Source organism: Penicillium lagena, assembly GCF_028827675.1.
Source record: "Penicillium lagena strain IBT 129212 chromosome Unknown utg000003l_segment0_segment0, whole genome shotgun sequence".
Classification (NCBI taxonomy): domain Eukaryota; kingdom Fungi; phylum Ascomycota; class Eurotiomycetes; order Eurotiales; family Aspergillaceae; genus Penicillium; species Penicillium lagena.
Window position 1 is genome coordinate 84,266 of NW_026623224.1, and position 12,363 is coordinate 96,628.

The 12,363-nt window shown below is 46.9% G+C and overlaps 4 protein-coding genes across 4 annotated transcripts; 2 read left to right on the forward strand and 2 right to left on the reverse strand.

Moving 5' to 3' along the window:
- N7510_005189 (uncharacterized protein) lies at positions 1 to 933 on the forward strand (the record flags this gene model as incomplete). The annotated part of the gene is made up of 1 exon (XM_056977115.1): positions 1 to 933. One exon carries the CDS (start codon positions 1 to 3, stop codon positions 931 to 933), a length of 933 nt encoding a protein of 310 aa, XP_056833147.1.
- Positions 934 to 1,105: 172 nt separating this feature from the next.
- On the reverse strand, positions 1,106 to 2,069 carry N7510_005190 (uncharacterized protein; the record flags this gene model as incomplete). The annotated part of the gene is made up of 3 exons (XM_056977116.1): positions 1,106 to 1,422; positions 1,469 to 1,777; positions 1,829 to 2,069. 3 exons carry the CDS (start codon positions 2,067 to 2,069, stop codon positions 1,106 to 1,108), a joined length of 867 nt encoding a protein of 288 aa, XP_056833148.1.
- Positions 2,070 to 7,180: 5,111 nt separating this feature from the next.
- On the reverse strand, positions 7,181 to 10,284 carry N7510_005191 (patatin-like phospholipase family protein; the record flags this gene model as incomplete). The annotated part of the gene is made up of 5 exons (XM_056977117.1): positions 7,181 to 8,096; positions 8,150 to 8,176; positions 8,234 to 8,639; positions 8,709 to 9,239; positions 9,285 to 10,284. 5 exons carry the CDS (start codon positions 10,282 to 10,284, stop codon positions 7,181 to 7,183), a joined length of 2,880 nt encoding a protein of 959 aa, XP_056833149.1.
- A 464-nt stretch (positions 10,285 to 10,748) lies between these two features.
- N7510_005192 (uncharacterized protein) lies at positions 10,749 to 11,497 on the forward strand (the record flags this gene model as incomplete). The annotated part of the gene is made up of 2 exons (XM_056977118.1): positions 10,749 to 11,182; positions 11,248 to 11,497. The coding sequence occupies 2 exons, from the start codon at positions 10,749 to 10,751 to the stop codon at positions 11,495 to 11,497; spliced, it is 684 nt and encodes a 227-aa protein (XP_056833150.1).
- Positions 11,498 to 12,363: the final 866 nt, after the last annotated feature.

Sequence of the window (12,363 nt, forward strand, 5' to 3'; positions counted from 1 at the left end):
ATGCGCCTAAATGGTGACATCGAAGGCTCTAAGCGTGCCATTGCAACGTTTCTATCAAATTTGAATAGTGCCTCAAACGATATTCCATATGCAGACCTTGCATCGCTCTTTCTTTCACAGGCGACCAACTACGCCTATGACTTCGCCTTTGCGGCAGCCCATCAACAAATTCAGAATTGGATGCCTGTTCAAGACGTTCATGGCAAGCAGGAACAGCTCCTATGGGACCAAATATATTGTGTCGGCCGAACAATGCGAGGAGAGGGCCGGTTTTTGGAAGCTAAGACTTGCTTTGAGACTTGCTTGGGATACTCAGGACTAAGTTTTACAAAGTCATTCCTCGTCAATTCAAGCCTTGCTGATCTTTACTGTGAACTGGATTATTCTGATGTCTCGGGAAGGTGTTACCTCCATCATGCAAAGTTGATGGTGGAGACGAATATTCAACGATTAAGGATGTCATCCCGCCAACACCTCAAAGGATACCGGCGGCTACTTCTATCCGCTGCGGAAGTCTATATCAGACAACACCATTATCATGACGCTGAAACTGCAGTCAAGGAATTGCTGGACATTTATTATAACCTGCGCGAGATGGACATAGTGGATCGCTTAGGACATGTCAGAAGCCTTATTGCTTTTGCCCGTCTGTCTCCGACTTCAAAGGATGCCTTGCAGAGATGGAGAGATGTCTTAGCGTGGAACAAATTCTATAATCCTCTGGAGGAAGAAGTGTTCACCTGTTGCTTGGTATACTATGCTCTGTCGAACACCCTTTATACGCTCGGGGATTTGAATGGAAGTGTGGAAAATTACTGCAAGGCAAAGCGGGTGTCCCAAAGGAAATGTCGTCAATTTCTTATTCCCGGAGTGGGCACATACATTTATGATGCTGTATGTGCTCCAGTACGATCTACATTTGAGGCACTTTGAGGGAGGCAGGTGGTCATTTGAGCAGAGTTAATCTGTCCATCCTAAGAAAAATGCAGCGTGAATGTGATGCAATTCACATGCAGCAAAGTTTGAGTGAATAGTGCTTGGTGGTAATAATTGATTCACAAATGGTTTCGTGTCACCGCAAAAGGATACACAGGGTAGGCCATCCTTATTGGCGACCAACATCGGCCGATTTCGAACGTGATCGACGCTGTTTGGCCGGCATTATAAGAAGATATTCATATCCGTCGGGCAGGTCCCCCAATGGCCATTGCCAGAGTTTTTGAACTAATTCCAATGCGTCCAATGGCTCTTTGTGGTCGACAAAGAAGTTAGTGTTAACACCTGAAACAATTCCATTTGCATCATCTGAATTGAATAAAGTTCCACATAGCTCGGCATCCCGAATATAAGGGATTGGAGAAGTCGACATGATAGAATCGGCGTTCTCGCGAATGAAATCAAGGGAGATTTTTTCGATAGTCACTATCCAACATGAGGATCAAAATTTGCATCTGGGCGTCGCACTTACTTGCGAAAGATCTGGCGGCCGCTAGGCAAGCAGCAGGATGAGAGCTCATGACACCGTATATATCATCGAAATCCTCCCTGAGTGTTCTCAACAAGCCACTTGCAAGTCCCTTGTCACGGTGATCCTTATCTACCACCAATTGGGTAATCCAGCAAACCGTGCTCCCCTTACATTTCCAGCGACAGGCGAACGCGTTTCCGACGAGATTTCCATTAATAGTCACCCTAATGTAGAAACTTCTAGCTTCGTCGGTGGTCGGAGGTAGATATTGCTGACGCAGTCGTCGAACACTCAACTTGACCGGTTTCCCTAGCAAGACGTTAAGAGGTGTGTCGTGTGAGAGATTCTATAGCTACTCACCAGCCTTGTTTGAACACTTTCCCCAGACCCCGTAATTTTCGTTGAAAAGCTCCGCAGCTTTGACCAGCATATCGTCCGTAACCTGCTCTCCGGAGAAGGTCTCGTACAACTGGGCTGCCATATCGAATAGCTTGCGCGGTTTGGTATTCTCAATGAGTGAAACTTCAGGGACAGGGTTGAATGTGACTCTTCGGGACTGTTCAAGGGCAAGCGTTGGTGACGACAGATTGGGAAATTTCATGATACTCGAGAGGCAACGTAGGGGAGGAGATCGACGAAACGGTGAATTGGCTTACATAATAAACAACCACGTGATTATATCAAGCTCTCACATGTAAGAGAATTGACGAAACTCTACTCACAGGGAGGTGGCGCGCAGTGAGGTGGGGCGGGCCGCTTTTGCGACAAAATTCTTTCCTATACTGGTTAGACGGGCAACAACTGCAGTCTTAAGGGGGTTTGATGCGTCCAGGTTCGGGGGAAAGATTGCCACTCTTCTAAACTACGACTTTCAGTACAACATTGGGGATGTTCAAAGTAGGGAACTCGCAGATTATACATCTCGATCTCTTCCATAGTCCAGAGGTGTCTAATTAGCTCTTCTCCATATAAAGCGGGATGTTGACATAGGAATTGCCAAGATTGAGAAGTCCGCGCCTCTTCGCTTCTTTTGCAGAGACGAATAGCACTATATTGCGAGCGGAATTGCAATGGCCTCTATTATTTGCCTCCCAGTCAAGTCTTGACCATTCATAAGTCGAACGACTACTGAACGAATAATCCTGACCTGCGGCTGACCTACCACGATGCGATGGAGGACTGTATTCAATGGCAATTCCATGAAGCTTAGTCATGAGATGGTAAGTTAACGTAATTTACATGCGCGCTGGACACTTGATCAACTACCAACATTTTAAATCGATTTATTTAACCACCACCGAAATGAATTTCAAAATCCTACCCGATACACCTATTTGGACAGCTCCTTCTTTTCCATCTAGAGAAGCTGTTAAGGTCAACAGCTGGAGAATTTTGAGGCAGATTGGCTTCCATGCGGGTAAACCTCGGTTCTCAGTACTGGATCTTGTGAGGCGCCTATCGTTGTGCCAGAAAGTCGAGCCTCAATCTCGGAAACGAGATTTGGAATATACTGGAGGAAACAAGCCGGAATCTTTTCAGGGAGCTCATCGAGACTGGGTATTCCAATTCTTATCGAAAACGCCCTATATCCTTTAAGAGCTGTAGACGAACCACCTGTTGACGAAAGTTACTCACAAATAACGACGGGTAAATTTTGGTTCCATTCCCGACCAGTGCAAACTAAGGCGCATAAATATTAGTAAAATAAAATCAACTTCAGACGATCAGCATGCCTTTCTTCAACAATCACTCTTGGCCACCCGATGGATGCGTTATTCCGGATACTTTCGAGCACACATGGAGCGTGCATCAACTCGTGGATAGCCCCCTGTCCAGGTACCGAGACTAGATAGTTCTCATATACCCTCGTTCCAAAAACTATCTCTGTATGTCTTTTGACTATTAGCTTGTCTCAATATTTATAAGTAGAATTTCTCACAGTGGGTGGCCCTTCGGAGAATATTCTTGGCACTCAATAAAAATGTAATGTTCCAAGTCGGCTTTTTTGTGTGCTCTGCTGTGTGGGTTCACGTCAATTATAAAACATTTCCTGTTTTCGTGCCCCTGACTTCCATTGGCTAAGTATGGCCTTGCTTTGGTATGGTATGCACTCTCAGGTATGGTAGACATGCGGTGCATGCCTTCTTCCCGTGGACTGGTAGATGGGAAATATATCAACAATAAGTCTAGAGGCTTTAAGTGGTTTGCTTGCTCACCTGCTAGTTGTCACTTTGCTTTGTTCTTCTTCGGACTTTAACACCCTCCCATATTGTGGCATGCCGTAGTCCAGTCTCGTTTGCCTCGGACAGACTTCGGTCTCAGGTTGAATTATTTCTTGGCTTGGCAATGCTTCAAGGAAATTAGCTTCAAATGGTTTAAATTTGTGCAGAGGATTTTCTGTACACTGCGACACTTCATGCGAAGGAGCTTCGTTAATGAAAATGGAGTCTTGGCAACAAACAGGTCAGTTGCCATTTCAAAAGGGTCGACTTAAATATGTCGAGAACAGAACCGAAGAAGAAGCGGCGGTACAGCTAATACATACCTTTGTGAGGTGCCGGGCGAAGTTCTGGCCAAGGCGTTGGGTGCGACTGCGTGCCTTGCATCATGAGTAGGAAGAAACACCAAATTTACTAGTTATAAAATTGAGAACCCAATGCTCGGCAGTGGAAGAGAAAAGGACAAGGGGAAGCAAGCATTTATGCATATTTCTAGAAAAATGCGGGGATCTGCCACTTTAGTGTGATCCAACCTACCCTGGATTCTATTGAAGGCATTTTCCCATATGCGAGAATATCCTCCGTGCAGTTATCGAATATTCAAGCCCTGTAACTGTGAGAAGTGGGCTGGGCCTGTGACATACATGAACTCGCATTTCCTTATCCAGTCTAGACCTACCATCGAATTCTCGAACGCCGAGTTTAGCGTTGGGAATATTTGCTTGGTACCGAATACTTGAATGAGAACGGGCACCTGGTTGGACAAATAACCGATGCATCTCCCTAAACAGGAAGGAATCTTGCCGCAGATTGCGAGATAAGCTGTAATAGAATTGCTGCAAGGAACCCTGGTCCCTTTTCTCGTGAGAGAAGGCATGAAACAGCATATGTACCCAATGGGAATAAGAGTGGAGAGCTTCCGCGAAGGGGCCTTCACCGAAGCATTGATAGCAAACTTCCTGCTCCCCATAATAGACGGTTGTAGAGTTCGTTACCGCGAAATCGAGCCCATTCACCTGCTGGAACTTAATTACCTCAGAACCTGCTGAAGAACAGGAGTGCGATCTGTCGATCAAGTGCTTGTGTGATCTCATAAACCTACCGACGCAGAATATCAGGGATGGGGGGAAATATCTAAGCCCCGCAAACCCCCAATGAATAATACTGTGGGGGGCGATCCTCGAACCATGCCCATATAGGAAAGAATTTTGCCGCAAAAGCGACCCGCCCCACTTTTCTACGTGAAGGGTTAGTTCATTCCTCGTAATTACGAGTATTGAAAAGTGACAGGATCCCAAACTCCTGGTTTACGCTGGTAAATTGGGGACTCCTGGTTGTTGACGATATAGGACATAGGTAAGGGCAAATAACTTGGAATACTCTATTATGGAAAACGTGCAAAAAATATGCTAGTAGAGGGATCCCGCAATCAGTCCATCCTATCACGGATAATTCCTGCAAGCATTTGGTAGTATTTACGTCCGGTTTTGTTCCTCAGCCACCAGATCGTGCTTTGTGCAGAACGGCAGATTTCAAGGGGCCACCATTGCCTACATAGAGGTACAAGCCAATAAAGAGACTTCACTATGCAATGTCTAACTGCTTCGTAGGAATGATTTCAATTGGATCCCGAAATTCGGCATCTCGCAGCGTGAAAACGGACCTTGCGCGGTTCTGAAAGGACCATTGATATCCACCTTTGGGGGTCCTTTCAGAACTGCGCAAGCCTTTTTTTGGCATGTGCAGACAATGTCAAATTTCCTATGGTTGAGACGTCAATACTTTCTCAGTTGTCTCAACTATTGGTCGACATGGCGGAGAAATTCACAAGTTCCCTCCCCTTTTCAAGGATGCTGTGAGAATAATGTCCGTAAGCCAGGGCCATTTCCCCTCCACAACCCTGACTTCAATCACATCAATATCATTGAAGATGGTACATATGACATCCTCTCTGGTACTGACTGGGAGGGCGCTTCAACGATTCCGTGGGAGATATTGGAATCCCCGATGTTCAAAATAACATTCCTCGCAACAACTACAGGATCTCGGTCATTGACTGTCATATGTATGCTCTGCTCAAATTGGATGGAAGGTCCGTGATGGTTTTCACGACCTTGCCCAAAGCTCCAGAGGCTGAAGCTGGCAAATCAGTCACAATCTCAAGACCCCGCAGATCACGAGTACCTTGACCATCACTGCGATCCTCGCTGGTATCATCTTGGCCTTCTCCGAGTTATTGAAGATTTTGGGGCGCGTCGGTGTCGCAAATTCATCACGTGACACAACTGGCAAGGCTTGGATTCTGCTGAAAATAAGTCGAATTCAAAAATCAAAAAAATCAACACGCAGTTTTTTGCAGGACTGAGAAATACGGGAGTTTCTGCATTGAATGATATGGTTACCACATGGGAGAACGTTGTGGGAGGGTGTGGAGAGCCATGAGAAAGAGGTGATTAAGGAATAGGGGCCGATCTTCTAGAGGAAACAAAACTCAGACCAGACCCGAACAGGGTACAGCGCCTTTCACGGCAAGCACCTCGGCATTCCGTGCATCAATGACCGGCTCAGCTTCAAGAACTTTCGGACTTTACATAGCAGACCAGACTCCTCCATTAGTCCTCTTCCATTTATCTGTGACGAATGGCCCTTCATATGGATAACGAACGCTGACTTTCTTCCTCGAAGTAGATTATATACAACTTTATGTCTCGCATCGCGTCATGCTGCAGCCTTGTGGGCCCGTCTAAAGCCTGGCGCCTCTACAAGACGCTTGAATTGACCCCTCTGGGGGGGGGCACATGGATGGTAGGTCCAGCAGATTAAACCTATTACCGTTCTACAAAACCGCAAAAAGCCTGAAGATATGGACCATGGCATTGCCTTCACGTCAAGGCTGCGTGAGTAGCTCGCGACCTGAATCTTAGGTTCTCTGAAATGGGGTCGCGGAACGCGTGCCATGGACAATGCAAGCGATGACTACAAACATTCCGACATGTACGGAGACTGGAGAATTTTGTGCGATCGTTTGAATGCCCAGAATTCCACGGTTTCCTCCGCAAGATGCTGTATCAGAAATTGAGTTGGGTGTTCGGAAAGTTCTTCCGTCGTTCCCATTCCATTTTGCACTGCGCATACCAGATTGACCAAAGACATCAAAGGTCGCGTTCTGACGGATCTTAAGGCCGCCGTATCTACATTGATTTCGTTACATCTACCGCACATCACACAAGTCAGGATTCAGATGAGATGCAACATGTGTTGCCGCAGACAGCCAACCCTCGGTCTTCGACCAAAGCTACGCTTGGAATACTCACCACCTCTTGCGTCCACAGCGTGCAAGTTCGGAAGTGGGGCTTGATTGAAACAACTTGAGTATCCGCAGCTTTACGTGTTTAATTTGAAATACTCGAGCAATGACATCGGAAGACAAGCTCAACCTCATGGAGCGAAAAACCACCCACACAAGGCCCGTTCCATCACAATTCCCCTCACCTCACAACCGCTGTCTTTTCTGCCCCACAGCAGGCTCTACAAAATGAACCTGCCTTTTCATTCCACGAGAGCAGAAGCAAGATCTGTTCTGGGGCCATGCTGGAATTTGATGATCTGCACGGCCGAAATGAGCGTCGACCTGTTGCTCGTCTAGAAACTCCTGCGCAGACTTCGGGAAGCCACCTATCTTTTCAAAAAAGAAATTATTGGCGATCCCAATAGTCAGTATCTCTTCAAGGCTCGTAACCCAGAAATTGATGGATTTTCGGAAGTAACCACAGGACTGGCAGTAGTCATCTAGGTCCACACTCCCCAAATAATGGCCCTGGCCGGTCTGGAATCTCGCACCGGGAAACTCCAGGAGGACACGCTGTAGGATCTCTGCGGCCTTTGGCCGTGCACAAAGGATTGATCCACGGCAATGGAATGCAGCATGGCCCTGGACGGGCGTTTCATCTAGTTCGAAGAAGAACATTGCTGACGCGAGAATGGTCCTCACAAGATCATCCGGCACCACAAAATTCATTCTTGACAATTCTTCCAGCGAACTAATATCGTCTAATGCAGGGAGTGGGCCGTTAATTGCTTGGTCGAGTCGGAATACATCCGTTTTCGAGCGATGTGGTAGATAGTTAAGAGCTTCAAAAAACCCTTGTTCACCATCCATGGAAGGGGAGGACAGTACGGCCCGAATCAGACGGGGGAGAGCACCCTCTCGAATTTTGTCCAGCAACCCCACCGAATGACTGGGAGCAAGCGCGGAGAACCCTGTGCCGACAGACAGGAGGAGATCATGTCTCTTCGCCTTGGGCCAGATAATGCCAGCCTCTCTCAAAGCAATGGCAAGCGGATTGTTTACACGGACCCCACCGTCCTGCAGGGGCCCAAAGCCTGGCAAGCTTTTTGTTTGGAAGTAGCTTAGAAATGTCAGCCGCGGGACTTCAGAACATTTCAACAATACTGGACTTACAACGGCGCTGCGACACTGCATATCGCTCTGCAGAAGGATAAATACTGTTAGCAGCATTTATGAAGCATGTGGGGCATGACTTACGCATCACACAAGAATGGATTTTCTTGATCGTTGTGAGGGGCCAGAAATTCATAGGCAGCGTTCCCGGTGCGTGGGCCCGTGCCCCGGTAATTTGCCAACACGCACGCCTTCCCATCCGAGGTACGACTTGCCACAATGGCAACACGGCAGCCTGTCGGGTTGGCGGTGGCCGCATCGAATATGCGACGGCAAGGACTCACTACCTCTTTGAACGTCTGTGCTAAGCTCTGAGAATCGTATAGACCGTGTTTGGCCAAGTTGAACGCCGAGGCAAACCACTGAATCCAGCGAAAAACGGGAGTCTTTGAAGAACAACGAAAGATTTTCCGTGCAAGAGGCGGGAATGCGTTGAAAGATTGCTCTACAGAAGAGTTGTTGAGGAAGATATCAATCGCCGACAATGCGCCTGGCCGGTGGAGACTGTTAGCGTGTTGATAGGAATGAAATCTGCACTCTGCTTAGCAGTCGAACTTACCTACGCTGGTGCCCGTGCACAAGTCGGGAAGGTCTGCCATAGACATACCAAAGCGCTTCTCCAGCGCTTGCAGAAGCCCCAACTGGACTAGACCGCGGACTCCTCCGCCATCTAGACTGAGAATGACCGGGTGCTTGGTTGGGGGTAATTGACGAATAGTGATGTTGAACCTCTCCTCGCAAATAGGACATTGGGTGAGGTCGACATGATACTTCCCGGTGGCACTCAGCGTTCCGAAGATCATGACACATGTATCACAGAGGGCGTGCTTGCATGGCATCATGTGCTCTGGTGGGTGGCATAGACAAACAAAGCAAGTAGTGGTGGAGCGAAGGCCGCCCCATCGACGATAAAATCGAATCAATATGTCTCTTCGAATAGCAGATGATGTTCTCCGAGAGCTTAACTGTGCGAATTGCTGCTCAAATCGAGATGAAATCCTCTCGGAGTGCTCTTTGGGGCAATCACTATGCCAGATCTCGAGACAGTACTTTTCATAAATTGCAGCATATACCATGGCCGGTGGGAATCCTAGTACAATCAGCAATGGAATTGAATCAAGGCTGGTGTTCTTACCATGCATTTCAGGCGGGTAAGCGTCCATCAAGAAGGCCGAGGCTACAAAGCCCTCCATGTCCTCTTCTGAGTAGCCAGAGGATGCCACGTTCTGTAAGAACTGAAGAAGACAGTCGCCCATTGATTCATTCTTGGGATAACTCGTTCTGGCTTGAGCCAAAAGATCAAACCGCGAGGCACTTAAGCGCTGTCCGTGGACCTGGACATTGCATTTCCAGAACGCATTGAGATGAGAAGCTGAGAATAGGCGACAAGTTGACTCTTGCTCGGCATGGATTTTATGAAGTAGTTCAACAAGTAGGGCTCGCAGCGGGTCAAAAGTGACCGTGTCAGAGAGATTGCACCTTGGACGCAGATCGAGAAAGGTGAATCTCTCGTTGTTGGCAATAGTATGAAACTCGGGACAGTGTTCCACGATAGCTTCATCTCCACGTGGGTATTTAGTCAAGATCATGACTACACGCATGGAAGCGGGAATAGCTTGACTGCCGATTGTCAGCTGCCGATTGGGCTGTTGGAGCAGATTTTGTGCAGCTTTGATGTCGGACATTGAATCCAGAAATAGGCACAGAATATGGGTCCACGGAAGAATCAGTTGCCTTTTCACTTCTTGTTGAAGTGTTGCCGGAGAGGATGATCTCTCTGCATCTCGAATAGTGTATCTCCGGTGCTTCTTCGTTGAGTCCTTGAGCCATTTTGAATCACCCAGACTTTGTTCGGGACAGAGATTACTCTCGGCGAATATGATGGGATTTTCGGTATGGGCGGTTTTAGAGCTGAGGTGGAGACGAACGAGTCCCGCGGGCCCTTTGCGCGTGACATTGTTTTGAGGGAAAAGTGCTTGCAGGGCTTTCATTCGGTTTGAATTCCCAGCGAAGTAAATCAGGCATGGATACTGGGATTTGGGATAAGGCATCCCCTGCACCAGTTCTTCAAGGCGGCTGGTATCCACCAAGGACCAGGCACCTTCTTCATTGACGAGGTCAAGCCATGCCGCCATCGGAAGATTTGTGAAATTAGGAACGCAGAGTGAGGTTAGGTCGGCTTTTATATCCAAGTACCAATCTAAGAGTCGTAGGAAACGGACCTCAGTTATGTTGCAAGCCTCAAATAGGTGGTGTAGACTCTTCCCAGTCTTAGAAGTTGATGTCACCTATGCTCTATTAACGACGGTCGTTTAACCATACATTTAGCATTTGAGATGCTCTATCAAAGGTCATTCGGTTTTTGTAGCCTTCTGGACTTACTTTCATTACTTTGATTTACCAAGTTGCGGAGCCCATCAAAATAGATGCTCGGAGGTGGGTCAGACGAAATTTGAGTTTGCATTTAGGAAGTATAAATCATTGTACCGCCAGGTAATCCTCGTCTGGTTGAGTCTTCTTCCCATTCGCAATACCGTCGAAACCACCTTGGGTCACTATCTCTATGGTAGTCACACAGCACCAATCAAGAATACCCAAAATGACCAAATCGCGTAACATTCCTCTTACACGAAAGAATCCTGTGCATGTTCGAACCTACCCAAATGAGGATGTGGTCCCCTCTATGCCGAGTAGACATAGCCACATCAACGAGACGGCCTACGTGAGAATGCTAAAAGAGGAGGAACAGATGGACATGATTTTCAATATCACTGTCAGCGCCGCAAATTGGGCTCTGCTTGCCGGCTATTTGGTGGTTCCCGGCACATTCACCTCGCTGCAAAATTCGAATGAGGTGGAAAAGGTTTTGCAAACAAACAAAGCCGGTCGGACTGCTTTACACACGATCCAGAACCCCCCATTACTCGCTATTGCATGTTTACTCCTCGTCAGTGGCATTGCAGCTTTTGTATGGTTGCTACGATTTCCGAAACTCAGAGGGAATTACCTATGGCTGATCAATAAGATGTTTGCGTAAGTGAACTAACAATAACCTGAAAGGTTCCAAAAATGAACGCCCCAGACTGATATTGAAGTAGTCCTGTGACTTTAAATGCCGCTGCCGGGCTGCTGACTACAATAATTAATGTCTGCACATCTCAAGGGGGGGACTGGTCGGTAATGGCCATTGCAACAACTGTTGTCACTGGGGCAACTCTTGTCTCTTTCCTGACTCTTCTAGTGGTTTATAAGTTTTACAAGCTAGAGAGAGTGAGGCAGGAGGATGAGCTAGTTACTCATGCCAACCCATCACCGAAGCCCAATATCGAAATTACCGTTCGTCATTGAATTCCAGGCCCCTTTCTCCTTGGCTCCGTTCAGAAATCCTGCGGAAAGTAAGGAATGCAGTCTGCTATTAATTCTCGTCTCCTGTTCTCGCTCTGTTGAAATTCGCCGACAATTCTCCATTTTTGGTCTCTGAGAAGGTCGCGGCTGTCATATTCTTGATTTGTTTTATCTAAGATCAAAAATGATCCGGAACATGAAAAAAAAAGAAAAAAGAAGGGACACAAAAAGATGAGGCAGTACATAGTGACAAACCTATGGCATCATTTAGCATTTTCATTGAAAGTTAATGTGCCAAAAGAAATAATGCAAATTTCAACTTCGGATGAGTCACGGCGAATCATCGTACCTTACGTGCTCAATCCAGTATCCAGTGAAGCGGGAATGGATAGCATCCAATAAAACAATTGAAACAGTTTTGCATGTAAATTTCTTGACCAATTAGGCTATCCCGTTGTCTATGTCTTGATATTTCGGTAGCTCACTCACGTTCGCTTTGAACAGGACGGTCACCATGGTACCAAAAAGAGAGTCTCCTACAGGACCAAATTACTTTTATTCAAAATGCCTAGTACAGTACCGTAGCAGCTGCTTCTATTCCCTAGAGTATCGACAATTTAAACTGTTCTGGCATGTAGCGTCGACCACATGTCGCATCAGTCAAAGTTTGACGTTCAACGATGTCATGGCTGTTGAACTCGGAAAGGTTTAATCCAGCCATTATGAAAGACAGATTTAGGCAAGCACCACAGATTTGTGAGGAGCCATCAGAAATATCACGATTCTTTCCTTGCAGTCAATGTTGCAGGGCATGGAAAGCTTGTCCATCTTGCCTTCTTTTATAGATGAGCGGTTACATACATGAGGTT